Source organism: Rhamphochromis longiceps, linkage group LG12 (genome assembly GCF_057381845.1).
Source record: "Rhamphochromis longiceps isolate RC_006_pf linkage group LG12, R_longiceps_female_GT1.1, whole genome shotgun sequence".
Taxonomy (NCBI): Eukaryota; Metazoa; Chordata; class Actinopteri; order Cichliformes; family Cichlidae; genus Rhamphochromis; species Rhamphochromis longiceps.
In genome coordinates this window covers 33901186-33926367 of record NC_140568.1, presented here as the reverse complement: position 1 = coordinate 33926367, position 25182 = coordinate 33901186, and the positions used below count along the sequence as shown (strand labels likewise).

Here is a 25182-nt window from a genome sequence, read left to right as displayed (position 1 = left end):
AAAAAATCTTTTCTTGTCTCACATTAGCCCGTGTGTGCAGGTTTTGCCTTTTAGTTCCACTTTTGCGCTGAGGCGGTGAAGTTTTAATTTGGGAAGACATTCTCATCAGTACACCGAATTAAAGATTTGGCCATTACATCTTACAAAGGTGGAAATTGTAAAACGCAAGTAAAAGCAGCCCCACAAGTTTAGGTTGACTTCTTTGTTTGGCAACTAAAGAAAAATAATTTAAAAAACTAATTGTATAGAAATAATTTATAGAAACAACTTATTGTATGGCTATGTGGGTATGGGCACGCTATGAAAATAATCTTGAGAGCTTAAAAGTAATAACTAATTTCAAAGTACTGCATTGAAAGCAACATAGCATTATTAGAAATTAGAAAAGTAAGGTGCACTTGAAATAAAAGCAAAAGGTCGGTTTCTTTGGATCATTCTTAGTTATTAATTATTTACAGGTAATAAGATAAACACCAATGTTGTAGTGGGTCAAAGTTTTATAATTTTTTTAACAAGTGAAAAAGACTTGTTGCATGTGATGAGGCGGTTAGCATTGTTGCCTCACACCAAAAAGGTCTTGGGTTTAAATCCACTGCCTGGCTTGGGCCTGAGTCTGTGACAGACTAACTGTCCAGGGCAAATTTTGTATCCCACCTCTCAGCTCCATGACAACCAGGATAGGCTCCAGCCTCACCACAACCCAGAAAATGATAAATATGGATGGATGGATGGATGGAGCATCCATTTTAATGCATATGTGCAAAACGTAGGAGAGTACGCACACACGGAAAGAAACATATAATTAAACTATCATCATCCGATTCAAATAGGTGCTCCAATGGGTTAAGTACAGTAATCCATGATATGGAGTCTACAATGTAAGAGTGAGATTTTCCTTATATTATTAGTCAGAGAATTTGTATCAGTTCAGCATGATGCAGATGGATCCTGTGTTCTGCAGACAGTAAGTAAACATCTGTATACTTACATAACATCACACAAATACAACAAATTGCCATAAAGGCAGGCAGTAGCTTTTGCGTATAGTTTGAGGACTGGATGAACTTTGTGATCAGTAAACTCTCATGTAGTATGTTTTGCACATTGTACTCTGGAAATACGGAGACTGAATGCAACATGTGAACTTGTAATCTTCCATGTTTAAGTCTCAAATACTCACACACAGTCCAACACACAAATACAGTACATAACAATACAATACACCAGAGGTGTGTCGTGCAGTGCTCTGCACATTTGTGTACAGAGGTAGCGCACCTGCCCGGGCATCATGCTGTCCGCGGTGCTGAAACAGTGACGTAGACCGTTCTGTTAATCACGCATCCTCTCTTCTCCTGCCATTTTTGTGCTACTGGCTAACTTGCTAATCAAGGGGTCTCCATCAGCAGGAGGCGGAGAAGACTGCAGGCGGCAGAGAGAAGCAGTCAAATCAAAGGACCTGAGTCTTCCCTGGAGAATCGGGGAGTTCCCGCACACAGGAAACTCTTGTTAGAAAGGCTACACAATGTCCGATTTCGACAGCAACCCGTTCGCAGACCCGGATTTCAGCAATCCTTTTCAGGTAGCTGACACGGCTAGCTAGCAAGCAAGCAAGCTAGTATACGCTTGAAAACCCACTGAGGCCAAACTCACTTTAGCATCCCTGCTTGCAGAATGAGCTAATCATCAAATTTTATTCCTCGATAGTTTTGTAGAGGGAGTGCCGAATAATTACATGGTCACAATTCACTGTTGCTGGGGATATCTATTGTAAACGAATTTAAAGGAATTATGTCATTTGAGAACAAAGACACATTATGTCAACGTTAGCTAGCTGGATAGCATTAGCTCTGCCCACCGTCTGTAAACACTCGCTGGCCACTGCTAGCTTGATGGACAGTTTACCGGGTGGCTAGCTTAGGACAGGTGCATTTTTGTGCTCATATCACAGTGTTATGTACTTTCACAGTATCCAGCAAACATTTGGCTGCCTTTGCAGTCATGTAGACTAATATTTTGGAAACACAGACACGTACATCTGTTTTCGATGTTAAGCAAGGGAACAAGCTATTAATTTCTGCTACAGCTTGTATTTTATTCCACCTTTTATAAACCACACGCTTCCAGAAATCTTAAGGCTTTAATTTCAAGCAACTGTTGAGTCCCCTTTACTTGAAGCTGTGTTTATCAGGGTGTTTAAACTTGCGCGTTTTTAGCTTTTCACAAAACATGGTGGAAAGCCTTAATATTAGTAGAATACCATCATTAAAGTGAGATATTTACATGTTGTTTATGTAAACTTCTCACCGCTGATTTTCAGAAACTAAAGACCGTCTAACGGCATCTTGTGAATGAAGCTTTTGGTCTTGCAGTTTTAGTTTTAACTCCCTAAATTCCTATGTGGACCTCTCTGCCCTGTAGGATCCTTCGGTGACCCAGGTGACACGATCTGCCCCTCCTGGTGGTCTGGAGGAGTATAACCCCTTCACAGACGCCAGAACGGTCAGCTTTACGGGCAACTTCATTGATGAGTAGTGTGCATGCATGCGTTTAAGTGCTTCTTAGTCAGTGACCTCGTTTTTATCCCTTACCCTCATCCTCTTTCTCTCCTCCTCCTCTCAGTCACAGAGGATTTCAGTGACAAAATATGACTGTGGCCTAATTACACTTTTTCTTAATGCTTGCACAAATATTAACATAGAGAATCTCTGCTGGATTACAGGCAGCCCCAAGAAACACCCCCAAATCTACTCCAGCACCTTCCCAGAACACACAGCCTGCCATCATGAAGCCCACAGAAGAGCCGCCAGCTTACTCACAGCAACAGACTCAGGTAAAACACACAGGAGCATTTATATACATGTTTCACATCCAGTTTTCTTCTCATTTTTTTGTTTCAGTTAGGTTGTCAACATGTTTTTGTCATTTGCAATTCAAACTAAACATATTTGGTTAGTCGCACTATGTTTTTTCTCATCTTTCTACTAAGTTAATAATATAAAAAGAGCCGTGAGTGTGTTATAGCCATTAAACACACAGTGCCCAATGTGCAAGTGCTGAAAAGTAATTGAAAACATGGCTGTGAAACATTTCTTGGGAAGCAGTGTGTTAACATCAGTTAATGTCTAGCTTGGAGTTGATGAAGAGATGGAGTTTTTTGTAAGTATGACAAGTAAAGAGGGTCAGAGTGCAAGTGAGGTAGATAAGAGAGAAAAATCTGTCAGACAGAGGTGGACATCAACAGCTGGATTTATTCTGTAAAAGCAGGCCTATACAAGAAAAATGGAAATGTAACCTGTTAGGCCAAGAAGCACAAATGTGTAGATCATTGCATCGCTGAGGATACTCATTAACAGAAGGTCCAGAAGGACGCAAAAAAATCAAAGAAAATTTTGGCTTGATGGCGTTGTTTTTTCAGTCTCAAATTTTACCTGTGAAGAATGGTGGAGGTTTTGTTATTGGGGTTTATACGGCTCCCAAGGGAACTCTTAACTCTGACATTAATCTTTGATTTTATTGCTGACAGAAGCAACGGGATGAACCTGAATTTACAGTCAAAGCAGCTAAAATGCACTTTAGAGGGAAGATGTTGAAGTTTCCACAGACTAAAGACTTTTCAGAAAGATTAATTTACTGGTCTGAGAAAAAACTCAAGGGAGTCAACTAGGACTGTAGAACTTAAACATTATTAATAGAAATACTGCTTATGTTTTTAAGAGCTACTTTAAACAGTTAATCACATTCTTTGAAAATAAGCTAGTATTTTTAATCTTGCTGAATAAGTGGTACTTTGCACATCTTACACACAGTGCTGGATACGTTTGAAAACATGGGCTAATGTTAGCAGTCTCTCCAACAGCAGACGTCTTTCCTTACATGTCTGTGCAGAATGTAGTTGTACATTTTTCCAATCAAGTGGTTATAAGCTACTGCACTCTCGACACAGCCTAGATACGAGTGGGCTGCAAACTCACACTAGTTTGCGCAGCTGTCTGTCTCATTTCCCACCTGCTTGTTTACAATTTCCCATCAGAGAAAGAGAGAGGCACTGCTTTCTATGGTGGGTCGCTTTAGTTAACCAGCATTTCTGTTGCAGACTAGCAAAAGCAGCAGTGTTCAAATATCCTTTTTTAGCTAGCTCTGTAGATCCCTGTGTACAAAAAAGAAGAGTTAAAGGTGGCTAGCGAGTCCCAGAGAACCTAGACTTTGGGCTCTATGTGTTAAAGGTGATCAAAATTGAAAAAGAACCAAAAATGTGCAACTGTCCCCATACTTGCAACACTACAACACTCTGTCCTTTCCTCTTGGTCTTCATATACTTATCTGATTTCTGATGGCCTATCAGCGGCGTAATGAGGTACTGCCTTTTCATTTAACGTTTCCTGCACCCTTTTATGTCACTGTCTTGAATAGTGTGGATCCATTTAATGACCCTTTTCCACCTGTAGCATCACTTTAGAGTTGTATAGAACTAGCTGTTAGAGGCAAGTGAGTGAACTGCAGTTGTTGATACGTTTTAAAATCAGAGCCCGTATTTTCCCTTGTTAAACTAACATGTCTGAGCTTTCCCTGAGTGACAAAACCTTTACTTACATCATTGTACTTCATGTCATACCTGACCTCTGTCAGATGTTGGATTGTGAGCTTTAAGATCACATCTGTGTTTGTCTCAGGACCAAGCGCGTGCTCAGGCTGAGTTGTTGAGAAGGCAGGAAGAGCTGGAGAAGAAAGCAGCAGAGCTCGATCGTCGAGAGAGAGAGTTACAGTCCCACGGAGCCGTCGGAGGTCAGTCAGTCCATCAGTTACCCATTTGAATCACTCGCACGCTTCAACCTCAAAGTCTGAATTCTGGGTCCCACTCAGAGCTGGACTAGCAACAGCGCTGATCTAAAAGTTGACTTCTTACCTTGACACTAACATATCGGGCGTGGCGCACAATTTGTGAAGAGCATTTTAATTCTGTGCAGGTACAGTTTTACACAAGTATGGAACAGGAAATGTTCCAGTTTAAGTTTTGCACTGTGCCAAAAAATGTCCAGTTGATCAAATGGACCAAAGTGTGTTGCTGTGTGTGAGTGCATGTGTATGTGCGTGTGGTGCAGGATGGGAGTGAAAGCGACACACAAGCTATATATCTTAGTGAATGTCTGATTTACAAAATTGGAAATTTAATACAAGTTGCATAAAATAAATAAATGGTGATTGACAAACACAGTTTTATAACGTAAAAGAAAGTATTTCTCTGTATTTGAATTAAGAAGGCATAATGTTGTAGTGCATGTTCATGTTTAAATGTACATAGGACAAATCTAATTGAAGTAGAATTGAATAGACTGAATGAAAGAAACATTTCATGTCAATCACTCATACTTTATTCACATTTACTAATTGTAGGATAATGTCCGTGGTGATAATAACTTGTAACGTATTTTTTTCTGCCTTGTTAAGATTCTTGCAAACAAATCTGTTAGTATATTTAATAATATTTTAGATTTAGATGAAAAAGCTCAACATCCAACCACTGCTTCGTTTCTCCACGCAGGGCGGAAGAACAACTGGCCTCCACTACCGGAGAAGTTCCCTGTTGGTCCATGTTTTTACCACGACATTGCAGTGGACATCCCTGTAGAGTTCCAGAAGACTGTAAAGATTATGTACAACCTTTGGATGTGTAAGTGTACTATTTAGCACACCTCATCAATTTCTTTCTAAATTAACCACATCAAGTGGTTAATGATGCAAGTTACCTAAGAAACATCAACCGTTTGGTCATTCACAAGAATCTGTATAGAAAATGTTGCTTAGTATAAGTTTAGGTTTAATCTGAGGTTCTTTGTCATCTTTGTTTATCAGTCCATGCAGGCACGCTCTTTGTGAACATGTTTGGCTGTTTGGCCTGGTTCTGTGTGGATCCAACTCGTGGCGTAGATTTTGGCCTGGCTATGCTCTGGTTTCTGCTTTTTACCCCATGTTCTTTCGTCTGCTGGTACAGACCGCTTTACGGGGCTTTCAGGTAAGCTGAAACATGAAAAACCAAAAAGAAGAACACTGCCTTTCCACTGATATTTGGGGTCTAAGTCTCTATAAATATGTGGGTTCAGTTTTTATAGTTGAAATACAATAAATTGTATACACAGGAAGGTTGGAAAAAGACACCAAAAAAAGAGATTGGGAGAGTAGGTCTAGGTGAACACAGACCTACAGGTATGTTCTCCAAAATCATTTCTGCTTTATCTCCTGTGTCTGTGGCCGATCAAGGCTATCTTAAATAAAAACACTTACTGCCTGTCTTCTTCTTAAAGGAGCAGCTCAGGGATTTAAAGTCCCACTTCTGTGTGCCCAGAAGAACAAGCTCACACAGCATTTCTCAAACATCACAAACTCTCAGCTTCTATAAAAACTGAACAGATGTGCACCTTCCTTTTAACACACGTAAATTAACTTAAGATAAAGTTAATAGTGTTCCAAATATGAAACTGGTAAAAAGAGTTGGGCAGCTGACTTTGCCATGTTCTTACCGTGCACTCGACTATTTCACGCATAAAGGCTTTGAGAGAATGAGGGAAGGATTAAGTAATTAATGTTTAATGGAGGATGAACTAGTGGCACAGTTTGACTTTATTCCCTCCACATTGCTCTCTTACCGTTTCTTTTTTTTTCCACCGTAGGAGCGACAGTTCGTTCCGCTTCTTTGTCTTCTTCTTCGTCTACATCTGTCAGTTTGGAGTTCACGTTCTACAAACCATTGGCATCACTGGTTGGGGAACATGGTGAGTATTTTGTACTTGAGCTGATCCAGGCACCGTAGATCAGTGTGCACTGAAGATCACATTGTCATCTTGGTTTTTTTCTTTGTCTTGCCAGTGGTTGGATCGCAGCTCTAACTGGCCTGAACACCAGTATCCCTGTAGGAATCATCATGTTACTCATCGCAGCCCTCTTTACTGCTCTGTCTGTGGGCTCCCTCATTATGTTTAAAAAGGTAACACAACACAAAGACGGCATCCTTACAGTGACAAAGGATATTATTAGTAAAAGGTTTTGCTGTGACAATAGAGACGCTGTAAAAGTGAGATGTGGCACTCTGAGAAATCAGTGGGAGAATTTTGGAATGCCAAAGATGGCAGGAGTGCCGAGCAAATCGACAGCTGAAGCGGGAAATATGAGAGCCAGTTGGGCAGTGGCAGACAGATCTACTTGTAACTGTAGTAAAGAGTTAGGGTAGTGTACTCTATAATATCTGCTCTCTGGATTGCAACCTAAACGAGGTCATGATGTTCTGTATTTCGCATTTTGGGCAAAGTCACCAAATCAAATGTAAATGAAGATTCAATCAATTCAGTTTTTATGTGAAGTTGACCTCCGAAATTAAAGTTATGGCTCGTTCTCCATTCATTTTAATTGGGGCTTTGGTTTTATTAGCTTGGAATAAGTGCCCGCAAATGTTGCCAGGATGGCTGCCAATAAAGAAGACTTAAGTGGACAGAGAAGAGGGAAACATCTAAACTAGGGATCTAAAACTACAGCCCACTATGATCCTAAGTTGGCCTTTTAGTAGTGTATCTCCTCCTTTCTCTCACTATAAATTTAATCCTTGTGATGGCTTAGAACAAAGAAAAAGAAGTGCAGTCTCCACAGTGTGACTCAGTTTTTCTATTTGATAAAAAAATGTTCTTGTAGTAAATGAAACAAATCTGTTACAAAACTGCTTTTTTGACTGTTAAATCAACAAAATTTCAAAGGTTTTTATCAATTTGCAGAAAAGACTCTTTAAAATCTTTTTTTAGTTTATAGTGAAAGATCAGAGAGTTTTTACTTTGCTGGTGTTTTTAAAAAAAATCTGAAATTAATGCCACTCTCCACATTCTCCAGAGCTGTCCGGTGGACCAGATTGTATTTTTTTCCCAGCCCATTCTGGCCCCTTATGTTTGACACCCCTGGTCTACATCATCTTGTAGTGTGTTAGAAATAAGAATAGTGCTGTATGCCAAGAAGAATCAGTGCTATGACTGGACAGGAAGAGAAACATCTTTCCTATCGTGCTGTGCTGCAGTTCTTTTGGTAAATTTAAACCAAATAAATTGATTGCAACTAATTCCTTGTCTTCTTTCCACAGGTGCACGCGCTCTATCGCACCACCGGTGCTAGTTTTGAGAAAGCCCAGCAAGAGTTTGCGACCGGGGTCATGTCTAACAAGACCGTTCAGACTGCAGCTGCCAACGCTGCAGCCAATGCTGCATCCAACGCTGCTCGCGGGGCCTTCAAAGCTCATCCATAAACAGATGTGGTACACGTGCTCAGTGCTCATTTAAACACACACGCATATACTTAAACACACACACACACAGAAAAAATGGAGATGCACAACTCTGGCCCTGCTGGTCCTCGGATCAAATTGATAATATTTGTGAATGTTTGCCCTGCACCGACACACTTTGCTTAAAAAGTGTGAAGCAAAATAACGGAAAAAACGATCGGAGTTGTCCATCTTCACTTTAAATCATATATCAGCTCTCCTGCATCCACCTGGTCAGCTTTTCAGTCAGGTGACTATCTGCTCACATCCCACAAAACATCCAGCAAGTGACTCAAGGTGTGCTCCGACTGTGTGAGATTTCATCGCACACGCTTGCGCACTCCTTTACTCTCCTTGTTCGTCTGTCCCCTCGAGGTGATCCTAGGTCAGGTAAAGGTCGCAGCTCGACCATACCTTATTTCTGTGAGGGTGATGACCCCGAAACAGTTTCCTGTCTGATAAATGAAAAGTGATCTGACCGTGGTGTTTTGCACATAGTTTGGTTTTCTTGCCCGTATACTGAAAGTGGCTGGGCCTCTGTGCGAATGTCTGCTTCACTCCAAGAAAATTGTGGCTCTGATTTCTTTCTTTCTTCTTTTTTTTTTTTTTTTTTAATATAATCCAGTGCTCCGTCATTAAGCTCTGAAAGGTAAATGGTACCTTGTCCTATATCTGTGCTTTTGTTGTGAGACAAGTACCATTCTTGTTATAGTAAAAGACAAAACAAACAAAAAAAAAAATCACAAGAATAGGAAAATGTCTGTATGTTCTTATATAAGGACCTGCCCCCCCCAACAACACCTGCCAGGTGAGCCATTTTTTTCCTGCTCTGTGTGCTACTTTGATTGACAACGTGGGCTGGGTCAGCATCTCTAGATTTGACAGCATGATAGCGGCATGCATGTTTAGCACACCCAAGGTAGCTAAGTCTTTGGCAAAGTCATTCTTCCCACTTCCTTTTGGTCCCAGCTACAAGGAGCTGGTTTTCGGTGAATGTCTGCCTACTTATCCTCCCTCGGTTTTGCTGTGAGGGCTGTTTGCATGTCTCGGTGGCTGCCTGACAGAAGATGACGGTTAAGAGAAGAAAATTGGAGGGAAAAGGGGAATGAAAATTGAATATTAGCTTTTTTTTTCCCCTTATGTGTGTATTAACGCAAAAACTGTGTGGCCCTCGGTTGTTTTTGTAGCTCCTCATACTCGAAAACTAACGCTGCTATGAATCTCAGAGGCGCTCAGTCGTGGCCTCCCGCTGTCGTGTTTCCTATTGAAAAGGATGCGTACCATTCATAGGGATCAGACCTGCCTTTTCTCACAGAAGAATCACTGTCCACAGTTCTGGATAAAGTGATAAAGCTATCATTTTTCCTGAGATTAACCTGCATACATAAACTTGTAAAAAAAACATTGACATCGTGTATATGTACACTACATAGGCTAACACTCCATTTTTGTTTTCCTCGGTCAGTAGTGAATTACTGGCATTTGAAGTTTTATAGCCAAAATAAGCATTAATATAACAGAAGATTGGACTTGGGGTGCCGTCACTATGATACACTAATTTATCTACAATAATAACAGTGTTATCCAGCACCAAGTTGTACAGACTACTGTCACTGATGTGAAATATGGATGTGGGTTTCTTCATTTTTTTTCTTTGTGCTTTAGCACCTCTCATGATGTTGGTGAGTGTGTGAAGATGTGCATGGCAGAAGACGGGTGATAACTGGCACTACTGTTATTAAAAATGTATAGCCTGAACTTTATCGTGGACGAAATGCTGTCAGTGTTAGCTAGCTGAGGCTCGGTAATTTGTCCTGAAAGAATAAGCCTAGATCTCTCGCAGTATTCTTTTGATTTGGACGTAATTTCATCAAAATTCATTGCACATTTCTTGTTTTATGTTGAACGTAGCGCAAGAGAAAAATGTTTTTATTTATGGTGTAATTTAAACTGTTTGCATTTTGTTTCCTTTTTGGTTTGTGTGGGTTTTTTAATGACACTGTCATAGCATCAGCTAGATTTAAAGGTTTTTTTTAAGTGTTTAATGACTTTGCAACTTGACCTTGCAAGAGGTGTGCTTGTCGTACGAGGATGTGTGTTTATGGTCGGTATGAAAGAGGAAAAGAAATAAAATAAGCTCCCTCAAGTGTTATTCTATGTCCTGAAAAGCTGTGAGAAATCTACCAAATGTCCATACAGATTTGTTTTCAAATCTCAGTTTGTGGTGTGATCCCTTTCCATGTTTTACTTTGAGGTATTCTTTTTCCTTACATACACCCACATGAGTCCCATCTATCTATAGTTTCAAACAGTTGTTTTACAAAGCCATGCTGCAGTGGGTAATTTCTTGATGTATTTGATGAGCTGGTCAGCAGTACAGAACAATGTGTTTGAAGTTTGCCAACACAAAACTGTGTTTCGGACCTGTGACTATGTTATTTCACTGAATCAGAGAAAAAGAAAAAAAAAAAAACTCATCCAGAAAGGGACACTTGTATATTTTGTAAAGTTGAAAAATCGATCCCCATTATCAAATCACGTGTAAAAAGAAGTAATGCACTCTTGTCTGGCCTTTGTCGCATGTGAAATAGTTTGAGTTTTGTATATTTATGGTATTAACATGAAATAAAATTTCAAAGAAATGATTGTGGATTTGTTATATAATTACAAATTTATCCTCTTTCCGTGATTTAAAAACAAAACAAAACAAAAAAAACATTAAGAATGACCATGGAGAAGGGTATCTGCTCAAATTCAAACTGTGTCAAAATGAGGAAGGAAAGGTGGTCTCGGAATTTCAGAAACTGCCGTTTTACTGGGAATTTTCCACACAACAATCTAAGGTTTACAGAGAATGAACTGAAAGAGAAAAATCGGTGAGCCGTAGTTCTCTAGGCAAAGATTGTGCTGATGCATGCAGAGGTCAGTGGAGAATTATTCAGCTTGAAGCAGTGTGACCAAAGGCAACAGTAACTCTCACATCTTGGTTGTAACTGCTTGTTATAATGAACCAAAGTATGCAGAAGATAATCTCTGAGCATATAATTAAACCTTGAAGCAGATGTGCTACAGATGTCACTCAGCTAACTAAAACTTGCTCTACCATTTGCAAGATGGTAGGCTCATTCTCATGACAATTTTTTTTTTTATTCATACATCCATTCATTTATTTATTTTACTGGTCATGTTTGAATACAAATTACTATTTTTTGGTGGCATACTAAAAGAAAGTTTAAGAACCACTTAGACTCCGAAGCCCGTGACACAGTTTGCAGGGTATCATACATACATGCTTAGAGATGAAAAGATTCACGAGATTTTCAAAAGTTAAACAAATGGATTTAATATAAAATTTAAAAATTGCCAGTAAACAAAAAAAAAAAACAAAAAAAAACAACCAACTTGTTAATCATCTCATATCACTTCAGATTTACCTCACAAGCCTCTTAACACTGTTATGAGCTAATGTCCACCGTCCGTCTCCAGGGGTCAGTGTTTCATCAGGAAGTCTTGGCACAGTAGAAACAGAGTTTACACATTTCTAACACAGAGTAAAGAAGTCCTGCTTTATTTAAGCACGGGTTCTCTGTCCTCAGATATATCACCCTCTCATACACGAAGCCTCATACAGTGTTCCACTTATACTCTTTTGTTAATGTAACAAAAATAGCAGACAGTATATATTTAATCACAGTCATACTATGTGTTTGGATGTAAATCCATATCACAAGTTCACTTTCATTCTGCCTACTTGCTCTCAGAAAACAACACTAATGGAATTATTGCACATCTACAATGAATAAAAGCACTGCATCACATGAATCCTAACATATACAGAAACATTTAAATGGATGAATTAGAAATTAATACAATATGCAGCAATGTGAAATGATTTAAAGGCAGAGTGCAAAATAAAATAAGCTCCAATTGGAAAACCATCAAACTGCAATGGAGGTTCACTTTAATCAGCTTTGCAAAAGTGTCCAAATCACTCACGAGTGGGTATGAAGTGTAATGACCCAGTGGGAGGTTTTTTCAATCCTTATCTTTTCCTTTTGGGCACCTTCACAAAGCCAGACTTGTGTTTATGGCTTTCTGCATGTCATACGGTATTTCATGATAAACCACCTGCTTCATCTTGCTGCTTTAGCCCATCACGAAGCCACACACAATGAAACATCTGGCAGAGCTCTGTTTTCTTTTGTTTGTTTCTGCATACGCACACACAAACTGTTATTAAGCTACACAATCAGTTAAACAGGAGGAGCTCCCTTTGAAACTAAAAATCCCTTCTGTGGTGATTTTCAACTTAAAGCGTTTAAAAAGAGTCTCAATGTCCTGCTACCACAGAATCAGAGCACATAGGCATTTAAGAAACCTCAAGTTAATGTCTATCACCAGAAGTGGCAAAAGTACAGATTTTCTTTACTCAAGCATTATTATTAATAAAATATTTGTACAAGAATGTTGCTGGGTGTTTGAGTTGTTGAATCTGGTAGTGGTTAGTGATCGAACCCTATGAATGAACATAATGATGGTTAAAACAAATAAACTGCCTTTCTGGCCGTGTTTAACATGTTAAATCTAAAAACCTATCCACTGCCAATCCAATTTATTTCACTAACCTCCTGCTATTCCAGCAAAAAAAAAAAAAAAAAAAAAAAAAGTATAAGTATATAAGTTTTCCTCCTTCTCCAGCTTTACCAGAGATTTTTAAACTGAAGTTCTAAAAGGGGGGAAGCATTTTATTCCCTTTTCAACTGCTCATCAGGTAGTCTCCATCACGAGAGAGTAATTGTTTTTTTTTAAAGTCGGGGGGGGGGGGGGGGGGGGGGGGGGGTGTTATTAAGGCCGTTTACAACAATCAGCTGATTTTATCCAGACTATCACGAGGGGGGAAGAAAATCCCCACTGAGAAACAACTGTCCTCCCTCCACGAAGTTGTAGTCCACATCAGAGAAATTACACCGTGGGTGATCTTCTGCAGCTTCCCAGGTTTTGTAAAGGCTCAGAGCAGGCAGATCAGACTTTTCCCATCCTCAATCTCCTCCTGAACTTTATCGCTGGAAGTAGCGATCTCGGCCTGTGCAGACAGAACGGCACACAGGAAGGTTGCTAGCGTTCCTCCTATCGCTGTGTAGAACGCCCAGCCAAGTGAACAATTAAATGGTCGAAACGGCAACGCATCGGAGCCACAGTAGAACTTCACCTTCTCTGAACCCCAACCAGCAGGGTACAGCATGAGGCCGACCATCAGTAACAGGCCTGGAGGAAGAGCAGGTGATGATATGAGGGGTTTAGTCATGTCAGAGCTGAAGGTTTGAACAAATCGCAGTGCAGGTGGGAGAATAGTGAGTCAACTTTGCTAAAGACAACACCAATTTTTCAGCTGACGAGCTGATTTGTAATGGGTGGAGAGAACTTTGACCCTCATCCTCAGTGGTGATATCACGTAATTACAGACTACCTACTCAATAAAGCTGGGCAGTCAAACCCGCCTGTGTGATTCATTGCAAAATATGCAGTGGTAAGATTAATAAACTTGGGAAAGTATGATGAACATCAGATGTTGTAAAGTCAGATGTTGTAACTTGCCAACACAAAAGCAGTACTGACATTCCTTACAGACTATGGCATGATTTCAAAACTGAGCTCGAACAGCCTTGCTTGCACAGACTTGATGTGATAGACGCTATACTGGCATATTAGCAATAGCTCTGGAGCAAGTGATATGCAGCTCCTCAGTTTCTTGAATTTGACCATGATTCAGCACTGCTATTCTTGAAATCAGTTCCTGTAACATACAACATCTAGTATTAATGGTGAATGAACCCAGTAGATTCATGGCAATGAAAAAAGAAGAAAGAAAAAAACTTATATTCATGTATTTGTTGTATGTTTGTAGCCTCATGGCAAGTCAGCTATAATAAGTTCAAGCCCACTGCAACCCTAAATTCAATAAACAATTATGGAGGGTTGGTTTGCAGGCTTGTTATTTTTCTAAGAGTAAATATATGGAAACTCAGAAACTTTGTATCTGGACTCAAAAATGAATCTGTCTTGATTGAGACTGGTCTTTTTAATAAATCCTTCTGTTTATAATGTTTCTATTTTACTACTTTATTTGACACCTGACTGTGTTATAGTATATTAATTGTTTATTTTTATTGCCATTTGCTGGATTGAGGTATGATTTCTGCCACCTATCCAACAACTATTCTTCATCTTCATCTTTCACGGGCGGTCGTTGCTCAAGAGTTGGCAGTTTGCCTTGTAATCGGAAGGTTGCCGGTTCGAGCCCCAGCTCCAGTGGTCAGAGGGCCTGGTGGTGCCAGTGTCCAGCAGCCTCGCCTCTGGGGCCCCCCAGGGCAGCTGTGGCTATAATGTAGCTTGTCATCACCAGTGTGTGAATGTGTGGATGACTGACTGTAAAGTGCTTTGGGATCCATAGGGACTGAGTAAAGCGCTATACAAACACAGACCATTTACCATCTATTTGTGTCATATTTGTATAAATCATAACGACCAATAAATATGAACACTTAAAAAAAAATGTTTTTCACTGAGAAAACATAGGGAATTGTAATCCCCCCCCCGCATTTAAGTTTCTTTTTAAAAAAAGAAGGCTAGAAATGGCCAGCAGAGGGCGACTTACATGGTTACAAAAAGATGTCCTGATCTCACGAAACCCCTTTTATGGTGAATTTATTTATTTATTTATTTTTTATTTTTTATTTTTTTTTCATTTTGTATACTATGAGATAAAAACCTAAAAAAACTTAGATATGTAATTTCTGAAATCAGTTTTCATTGATATTTTGTAAACAGTAGACTACATACTAGTATACTCTGGGGTGACCCCTTAATCTGACTGGTAACTGGTTTTACTCCAGCAACTTTATTATATATGCCCTTTCATACTATAATTTATTTATGTCATAAAATAAAAAACATTTCAATTTAGTGGAAGCTGTCCTCAGAGCATAGTTTACATATATATGAAGGTGGGAGGGGGCACATGATTACTTTCTGTAACAAAGATACTTAACACATACATACAGATTAACAATTTACCTGCAACAGCCTGAAGCAGTCCACAGATGTTGAATATGCTCTTCTTCAGGATGCTCTGAAAACACAGGCTGAAGATGGAGATAAAGGCCACACACCCAAGCACTAATGTCCCCGCTGCCAGAAACAACATGGCAGCCTGCCAGAAGCCGCTGGCCACTTCTCCAAATGTCGTGGCATAGGGCCCACAGTTCACCTGCGAGGTCCCAATACGAAGGCAGCGGTTGTAAAGGCCGAGAGATGGCCGGTACTCTGAGTCCACTCCTGCCCTGGTCCCGCTGGTGTCATTCCGAGGCGATCCCAGCAACCAATCCGGGCTCATGAATGCAATGAGCTCAGCAAAGGCCACTACAATGCTGAGTAGGGTCCACAGCATGGAACGGCATGTTACAATAACATGGCACATGGCTTTAGCTCAGAGAAGGTAAAAAAAAATGATGAAAAACTTAATAAAAATTCTTGAAGCCCTTTAAGCTATTGGAGAGTTTCAGTTCCCTTCCTTAGAAAGAGAAAGGTCTGTTAGGTTCCCTGCGCAGATCCAGATGGGCTGCTGATCTTATCCTCTCAGAGCAGATGTTGTCCCTTCTCTCACCTCTTCTTTGCCTTCTTCCTCTTTGAGGTAATGTTTGGCTTCAGACATCCCAAATGGCAACAACGCACCAAATCAGCTTCCTTTAGTCATGATACCGCCTGAACAGCAAGCCTAAATGAACAGAGACACACTGAAGTCAGCAACACAACAAGGACAGGGTGTAAGAAACATCTACAAATGATTCTCCTTAGGCTTTCCAGATGACAAACAGTGTCCAATTTGTACCCTCTGTCATCAAACATTCATCCTTACCAAAAACCTACTCCCAAAGCGCTACTTTAAAGTCAAAAACAGCTTGTTATGAGTGTGTAATAAGGCAAACTTCCCAGTGTGTGCTAGAACAGTCATGATGAATCACAATGCAGAGTTTATTCTGTCCTCGTTTTACTCATGGTAGACATCTGGCTGGTTGATTTTATCTGCAATGGGATAGAAACTGTGTGTTTTGCCACTAAGCAGGTGTTAGCGCAGAGCAGTACAAAACTCTGTTACAGCATGCCACATTTGACAGAATCAAACAAAAGCCACTTTCAGTATTCACTAAAGTGGGTGGCTCCACATTTTTGATTTGGTAGATTTTATTTTTGGCCGGATGCCTTTCCTGATGCAACCCCCAAGGAATTTGTGTCTCCTCCTGGAATCAAACCATTAATCTTTCACTTGGGAAATGTGTAAACCACTACACTATGGAACCACTGATAGAATCACACAATATAATGTGCCATATCCTCGCCGCTGTCACAGGCAGACACAACATCAATGGGATCCTTCAGTTCACTGCTTAAATTACAGCCTGAATAAATGAATGTACATCAGCATTAGTTACTGGCTTTCATTAAGCTTAGCAAAGCAAAATGCATTTCTTTGTTCTTTATTCAACAGAAATAAAATCTGTATTAGTGCAATGGCCAGAAGTCCCAACAATCAATGGCACTGTTGCTGCATTATGATTTACTTGCTGTGACCAGATTGGCCTCGACGCATCCTTGGTCTTAGGGGAGCAATGAAGTTTCTTGGAAACCCTCTGATGTCATGAACCAGCTGCATGATACATACAGAAAAATATGCAGGATGTGTTATCTTCACTATCTTGGCAGATCTCACTGGTAGATCCAAGGGAAACCTGTGTCTGTGCATTCCCCCAGACAATATTTAAAGATTTTGTAAAAATAAACTAAACTAACTAAACCTTCATTCATTTTCTAGTTCTGCAAAAGCAAAGAACTAAAAAAAATTCATGTCTTTTGTACAAAGAGAGTGGGAGATATTTCAGAGATCTCAAAATCTGGAACCATAAAACCAAACGAATATTTTTGGCACAGCTTGGCACCACTGGAGTTAAGACAGAAGGGGTTCTCCCGTCTGTATCAGTTATGAGAAACCATTAGTCAAGCACTTTATAGAGCCATAACCTTCACATAGAAGGGAGGAGAGGCTTGTTTAACTAATAAGAGTCAATGTTATTGCTCTAATTCTTGCTGAATGTGTCATTTTGCCAGTGATGAAAAGTTCAGCACAAAAAAAATTAATTAAGAGCTATAAGTCACTCTGGTGACCTGCCAGGAATACTCCAAGTACAGCACCAGGAATCACATAATCAACCCTCCAGCCTCAATTAAAGGCGATAAATCATTACACCACATCTGTCACGATCCAAGTCATTTCAAGGCAAAACACTTCAGGAATTTCCAGACCAAGTATTATCTGTTACCCCTACACCGAATCACGTGAAGTCAGGATTAACCAGATCATAACAACAAAGTCGAAGCATGACGACATTTGAGTAGCAGGTATGAGATTTGGAACGGTTAAGCCGTGATTCAGTTCAGGGGGATTCAGTCATGTCTGCAGTCCCCTGTTGTGTTTGAAAGTCATGGCAGGATGTGTTTGTAGTTTGTGCACAAGTCTGCTTTGATTTTACTTGGACGGTGAAGCCGTCTTAAAGATTCCTAGTTAAATCTCATCTCGTCTGCTTGCGCTTGAGCAGAATTTTAGTGCTTCAGGACACTTGAACTTTATTCTCTTACTACTATCTCACACACTAATTAGAGATCACACAAAATTCCAGCTAAAGTACACTGTCTACAAATAATTACCCAGAGGGAGGTTAAACAGAGGGAGTGCATTTCAATTACAACTGGGCTGAGTAGAGATGAAGAAGATCCGCCAACATCACTGGTCGTTTTCAGCCCCATAAGGAAATGGCAGAAATAAACAGGAAGCAAACAGGAAGCATCAGTGTCTGTGCAAATGTTTTAGAGATTCACTCATGCATTGTGAGGATGACCTGTCAAACTACCCATCTAAACACAGTGTGTCTGAATGAGCTGTGAATCCGAATTTCAGGGAATTGTAGCTGTAAAGAAAAGACCGAGAACAATATAAGCACACTTCAAATACCTGCTTATGTGTTTGAGGATGGTTTAGGGAGTGCCCTATTCTATTACAGTCCTTGAGATTGTTCCAGGCCTCTTCACACACACAATGGCTCCTTATTGTTATCACCGTTACCATTTGGCAGTCATATCACACAACAGCACTCACCGCACAGGCAACTTTTTAGCTCTATTTATAGAAATCATTACAATACAGAAATGGTGTTTTTAAGTGCGTGTGCATTGTGAGAAAATCAATGCGTGTTAATGTGGCTCTTTCAAGCGCACATAATCATGTGCGTACATTTGTTTGCATGAGCTTTTGTTTTTGGCTACACAGTCTACACTTTTAGTTCCTCTGGAGTTTGAGCCGTCTGTTTGCAGCTGATTATAACCCATCCAGCCTGAGCATGGTGCTCTCTGTTAAGACTACAATGCCCACAAATTAGCAGCTCTGTACAGAGATGGAGCCTACAAAACATACCTCGTCGAGGCAGTCAGCAGGCACCGTGTGATCTCTCTCAGCTACTACAGGAAACCTCTTCACTCACAGCTCGTCTTCCGCTCTCTAGTCTCAAAGAGTGCTGTCAGAATTAAGCCTTAAAAAGTTAATGTTACACTTTTATTAGGCCCAAGTATTTTGAAGTATTATCTATGCTTGTATTTAACTCAAAATTGTAGAGAGCATACAAATTAATCTGCAAGTAACTCATTACTTGCAGATTAATTTGTCTGACAAAGTCAAAGAAAAACAAAAAACATCTACAAAAAGCCCATTTCTTTCCGGGGTTACCAAGCTTGGCTGATCAATACTAATACAACCGCTATATAAATGCAATCCACTATTATTATTATTATTATTATTATTATTATTATTATTATTATTATTATTATTAGTACCAACTTGTTGATAGGCATTTGCCTGAGTCTGTGGATGTATGCATGTATATATATGCACATTCTGTGCATAAGAGTGCTTACTGCAGTATTGTTGAGAGAGCATAAAGGTCACTACATCCTGAAATTGATGAATACTTTCCGCTTGTTTGGTGGTTGTTCTGGGAAAGCGCTTGAACAGCACTTCCTCAGCAAGGTCAAGATTTTCTGTGTGTTTATATGAGCACTGGGGAGGAGTATTTTACACTTAACGGCACATCAGACACTCAGAAATATGACTTATTCATAACCCGGTGATCAAGGCGCTGTGGGTGAGAGGCCTTTGCTTCCCTGTTGCTTTTGATAGATACATATCTTGAAACAGGCAGATCTTTGTTACTGCAGTTCTCTCTGTGCTTGTGGAGTCGCTCTCATATGCATCATCCCCAACACCGACAGACCGTGGAGACTCTTTCATGAATCCTCCCTGATGCAGAGTTTGATGTTACGGTAGATATGCAACAGGATGAAAGATGTTCAGCGGTAATGTGGTTCTGGATCTGATCTCGACCTGCTTTATCCCACGCTGCTCTCCTGTCCTGACACAAACCAAGCCTGCTGCACAGCATTACAAGCATGTAGAGAGGGCCCCGAGCCAACTTACACACAGCCTTCTAATACTTCATTCAACAAGCCAACATGAACAGTCTCCTTGCTGCTACGAGACAAACTTTCTCTCATGGAATTTACAAAAAATGCAGTCTGTGGGCCAACAGCCAGCCATGTGGACCACAGGTTAGACATGAAACCTGTTGTTCAAGCAGTTTGTATGCCCAGTAAAGTTTCTACTAATGAAACGAAATGTCCGTTTGACTCCAAGCCCCAGATAAAGCAGCAGATACATATGTGGGTCAGTCAGCTAGCCGTTAGAGGAAGCCGCTGAGGAGTTAATTGCTCTGAGATATCAGCAACAGTGCTGGTATCATGCCAAGGTGCTGAGGTAATGAGTGCAGGCCACTGTAGTCTGTTCTGAAGGGTGAAAAGTGAATGAGGACTGAAGGTGGGTGGTTAAGAGATCTAAAGCATGCTGACCCAGATTATTTGGTAAAGGGAGGATAGACACAGCCATTAAAATGGGAAACAAAGTCCATTCATTGAAGATGTGAGAGACAATGAAAATGCTATTGTTTTTCTGTGATGAGCCTGTTTAGAAAAGCATGTTTGAGCTGGTAGATCAGCCGCCCATAGCAGATGACCCCCCCGTTAATTTGGATAGAGATCCCCCAGTAGCAAATTTTTCATAACCTAAACCATAAGCCCTAAGTCGAGCTCTGCTCTGCGCTGCTCCTCTGGAAGTAAGGGCCTCATAAAAGGCTGACTCACTATCTTTAGGGCAACACAAGGGCTCATACAATATGTGAACAGCAAGCACACTCAAATGATAAAACTTTCTGTCTGCATCATCACAAATTAGGAAAATGAAAAATAAATATGATACTAAAGCAGTTTGATGCCAGTCAGAGTTGGGCGGGATCAAACGTGTCCTTCTACCATAAAAGAATGCAGCTGAGCTCCATATGACGCAAGTGAGAATGGAGCAACGCATCCACCACCCACGCCGGAAAAAATATATTAACCGCATGTCTTTATTTTCCAATTAATTCCAGTACATTATTAATAAAAGCTTCTTGGTGCTTCATCAAGACTCATCATCACTTGTGGCCTTCAGTGTAGACTTGTAAACTTTTATCAGTGCTCATTTTTATCTGCTGAACAAAAACACATCAACGCCACGCTCTCTTCACCTCCAACAAACTTGTGAAACCAAGACCATGTTTACCATCGCAAATGTCAGCTGTTTAAACAAAAAATTAAGAATGAAAAATAAGAGGAGATGTTGCAAACAGAATTAATACGTTTTACCTAGTCCTTTGATTGCCACACCTAAACTTATAGCCTCAGGGGATTAACCATCCACCTTACTGCAGTGAGTGCTTCAACAAGAGAGCTGAGAGCACCCAAGAGTGAGTCACACAAGGCATACCAAGCATAAAAGACAATAAGTGCAAGATAAGTTTGATTTCTTTGGTTTACTTGCTCAATTGTCCCAGATATTATGAAACAAGAGCTGTTCTCATCAAGAATTCTCTCTTGCTAACCATAACCATGTGAGCTGCTGCTTTTGCTGCCCTCCATAAAGAGCGGAATGAAAGAGCTGCAGGAGGAGAAAATGTTTCCCATGGATAGGCATTTACCACAATTTGTGTCTCATAACGTCTGCCACTGAGTGATGGCCACCATCAAATGCATGTTTAGCGCTCCAGAGTGAGTTAGATTTATTTTGCAGGCCCAGATTAAACACAATAAAACATTTCAAGCTGCAGAAGACTATTACTGCTGATGAACAAACGCCAGCAGTTCTAACTTTCATATACAACCACTGGACCTAAGGTTTCGATGACAATAGAGGGGCACAAAAATGTAAACAATAAGTCAACAGCGAGAAGCCCTCCAACATCATGCCATAACAATAGATCCCACTTCACTGACAAACAAACACAAATACACAATCATAAACGGTCCCAGCCTGTGCTCACTCAACCTGGCTATAATCGCATCAAAAAAAACACATGACTTCCCCACAGAAAAGTATCAGCCAGGCTCATTTGTGCGCATGTGTGTGTGTGGATGTGCCAAAAAAACAGAAGAAAAATCAGCAGTCTTCATCTGGTAGACTTCAACTCAACAAAGGCAACACAAAGCCATGCCGACACCATTCCCCCCCCCTTACTCACTCTACCTCTCCAAGACATGCCACCGTTGGCCCAGAATGCACTTCTTCACTCTCAAAAACAGGTCGCCATGGCCCCTAACCTATTCAATCTGTGCAACACCCCGGCCTCTCACTCCCCATGCAAACTCTGTTGTAGCCTCACAGTTTGTGATGCACAAAGTCAGTAAGTGACCCTCACATTTCACTTACACAAAGACATGCATGACGCGGGCTAGCTCTACCCCTTCAGCCGTCCCGCTCTCCAGTTTGTTTCTGAAAGGATGATTGACGTACACACAATCTATTCCTTTCTTTTCTATTTTTTCCTTTCCTTAAAAGATCATAAGAGCTTTGGCATGTTAATTAGATTTGTATTCTATAAAACTACTATAAACACTAATATATCCATTTGGAAAGGATTTAAATACTAAAATCCCTTCAAATCCTTGTTTGTATATGTATGTGACATTTCCTCTCACTGCATTCACACTCTGAGATTTACATTCAGTTAGCAATGAGAAATGTATCAAAACACACGGACGAAAACAATAATTACAAGGAGGTAAAAACAAAAAAGGCCACACAACACAACTATGTTAGTCTATGAAAAGAGTTCCATAAATAACTTGAGTATCCAGCTGTGGCTGCCTCTAAAGGTTTACATATCAAAGAATGCATGAAGGACAGTTTACAATCACACTCAGTAGAGAACAGGAGTCTCCAAGAAGGAAGCAAAATCTAAAGGACAGCAACAATGTGAAGAACTGTGTGGCGTAACTGGATATAATAATGGTTTTATCTACAATAATTAGAAGTCTGTCAATCGTGACCCTGACTCAACACGTATGCTTATGTTAAAAACTAGTTTTATCACAGCATGATAAAAACCTCAATAAATAAATATGACTTACGATATTTCCTGCATTCACTAGAAGCACAGCTTGTATTTTCACCGGGAAAAAAAAAGCAAAGAAAAAGACATCTCCCTTGGCTATCATCAGCACATTGCTCCATTCAATGACACCTAACAAGTTTGCGCTTGTCAAAACTCACTCATAGGAAAAGAGGGCAGGCTAGAGCAATCACACTGAAGGAAATTGCGGCAGAACTACATAATCTTTTAAAAGGTCACTGGAATTTGTTGAACATTGCACGTGTAAGTGCAAAAAATGCAGTACTGATCATTGGATGAGTCACAATGAGAAGTCCTCACTGAAAGTTAGTCATAACTCACTTTTGTCATTATTATTGCTAAAGTTTGTTCTTGATGTCAGCTTGAGTAAACACTGCAGATGTTTCTTGATTTGTTTGGTTTATGATGTAGCACCACTTCCCCTCACAGTGCAACAGTGTGTCAGGCAGAGAGAATATTACTCCCTGGGTGGCTTTCCAAAGATGGACCTCCACCCTGCACCGCACTTCAAGGACACGGGGTTGTGGTGGAAAGGGAAGGGGACAAAGGGCTGCTGTGCGGACATGTGCGAAATACAGATAAAGAGGTGAAAACCATTAAAATATTGACGTTTTCAACCGCTGCCACATGCTGCATCAGAACACGGAGCCAGCTGCAAGTGCAGATAGCTCACTCTGTGAATAAATGCGGTCTTAACGCACAATCCTCCAAGAAGTCTTAAAGTAGCAACATGCCTGTGTATTACAACTCAGCGAAGCATGCGAACTCCAAAAACGTACAGCTGCGAATAATCAATGAAAAGCTTTCCGACGAAAGAAATCAGCTGACACATGAACGTTAGGCTGAGCAGCGATTGATTTACAGCTGTGCTTTAATGGTATTTTCAGCAGTGAGATTCACATCTGCCGGCCAAAAGCTGTGTCATTGCTACAAACTCTTCTACTTACCGAAGTCGAAAAGCGGAGAAGTTTTGAAACACTGCTTCGTTTCCCGGGGCAGCCCAGCTTTCCAAGCACTCATTCACTCCTTTCTTCGGGACTCTCTCCTTCTCCCTCCCACAAACCCGCCCCGCTACCATCTGACGCCATCCTTTCTCCCCCCCCAGTTTACGCCCCTCTCTCGCCTCCCCCTCTCGCTCCCATCCCCCACCCCCGCCGTGTGCCACAGAGAAAGTAGACGAAAAGTTGTAGCGATGATTAGAAAAAAAATTACTATTTCCTGGATGTTCTTATTCTCAGCTCTTCAATTAAACGCGTCGAGAACGATCTACGAACTCCTTTTTTGTCTGTGCAATGAAATTCAGTTTTTTAAATCTTAATGGGTACTGCTAAAAACACATAAGTGTAGACATATCATATATTGCGTATATTTAGGTGAGATATCATTTTACATAATGTTATTTTACTGGGATATTTGATTATTTATGTTCAGTCTGACCAATGAAATAGTCCTGGATAAATATTATCATTATGAAAAAGTGCGCCTTTCATGCTTTTTATGTTGAGGTCAACATACGTTTGAGTTATCCATGTGAGCCAAACGCCTTTTTTTTGGTGTTGCCTCTGTATGATGTTACAAAAACAGAGCGATATACCTAATATTGGCCTCGCAGACACACAGCTCTGGCTGTGATTACAGCAGCAGCTGTTCAAAGCTTTTGTTTATGAGGAGGGGCCAATAAGAAGAAAGAAAGAGAGCTGCTAAAGTGGTTTAAGACATGATGAGAGGATAAGCTGGGTGGCAGCACTGAGGCTGAGTGTGAAAAAAAATAAGGAATTATTAAAAAGGGAAACTATATGGAGCTGTACATGAGAATAAGAAGTTCTCCTTAAAAAGCTGACAACAGATAAACATTTTGCTTGTGATGACTTGTGATTTGGATTTTGACTTTAACGCAACAGTTCAGCAACAAGATATCATCCTGAAACCAGTTTGCCAAATATGGAGCTAAAACCAGGAGCTGTTGGTTTAGTTTAATAAAACACTGTGTAAACAAAAAAACAGAAAAACAAAAGGTTTTAAACTGGCTTTTATGAGACCACGATAACTGTTTTAATCATTTTATCAAATATTTCTTTAAATGCATAACATTGTTACCAAAATCTTTAAGGAGTAAGGGTTTGTGATTTGAATGTTTATAAATGGTTTAAAGCGCTTGAGCTGATGGCAGCTGGACTCCTTTTAGGTTCTTGTATATGTTTTCTTCAAGCTTTTTCTGAGTTGAAGATGCCGTTCAGATAAGAGACTAAACATCTTCAACAACCTGAAAGAAGTTTAGTTGCCTTTGAT

General features: G+C 40.2%; 2 protein-coding genes across 3 annotated transcripts; one reads left to right on the top strand and one right to left on the bottom strand.

The window, feature by feature from the left end:
- The first annotated feature begins 1357 nt into the window (after nt 1-1357).
- LOC146657676 (secretory carrier-associated membrane protein 1-like) lies at nt 1358-9697 on the top strand. Of its 2 annotated transcripts, XM_085425955.1 has the most exons (9): nt 1359-1579; nt 2419-2499; nt 2720-2830; nt 4671-4782; nt 5540-5668; nt 5851-6010; nt 6666-6767; nt 6862-6979; nt 8114-9697. In XM_085425955.1, exons 1-9 carry the CDS (start codon nt 1523-1525, stop codon nt 8273-8275), a joined length of 1032 nt encoding a protein of 343 aa, XP_085282081.1. In that variant the 5' UTR covers nt 1359-1522; the 3' UTR covers nt 8276-9697. The 2 variants fall into 2 exon arrangements, with proteins under 2 accessions (XP_085282082.1, XP_085282081.1); XM_085425956.1 differs by lacking the exon at nt 2419-2499 and having other exon boundaries at nt 1358-1579.
- Nucleotides 9698-11088: 1391 nt separating this feature from the next.
- LOC146657675 (LHFPL tetraspan subfamily member 2a protein-like) lies at nt 11089-23971 on the bottom strand. Its single transcript, XM_085425958.1, has 3 exons — nt 23841-23971; nt 15368-16067; nt 11089-13558 (listed from the first exon to the last, which is right to left on the bottom strand). Exons 2-3 carry the CDS (start codon nt 15768-15770, stop codon nt 13302-13304), a joined length of 660 nt encoding a protein of 219 aa, XP_085282084.1. The 5' UTR covers nt 15771-16067; nt 23841-23971; the 3' UTR covers nt 11089-13301.
- Between the last annotated feature and the right edge of the window lie 1211 nt (nt 23972-25182).

Excerpts from the sequence above, each read along its gene's own strand:
- LOC146657676 (XM_085425955.1), top strand. The coding sequence starts at position 1,523 with ATGTCCGATTTCGACAGCAACCCGTTCGCAGACCCGGATTTCAGCAAT. Across the intron at positions 4,783-5,539 it reads GTCCCACGGAGCCGTCGGAG|GGCGGAAGAACAACTGGCCT; the intron begins GTCAGTCAGTCC and ends TTCTCCACGCAG. Across the intron at positions 5,669-5,850 it reads TATGTACAACCTTTGGATGT|TCCATGCAGGCACGCTCTTT; the intron begins GTAAGTGTACTA and ends TTTGTTTATCAG.
- LOC146657675 (XM_085425958.1), bottom strand. The coding sequence starts at position 15,770 with ATGTGCCATGTTATTGTAACATGCCGTTCCATGCTGTGGACCCTACTC. Across the intron at positions 13,559-15,367 it reads ACTGCTTCAGGCTGTTGCAG|GCCTGTTACTGATGGTCGGC; the intron begins GTAAATTGTTAA and ends CTCTTCCTCCAG.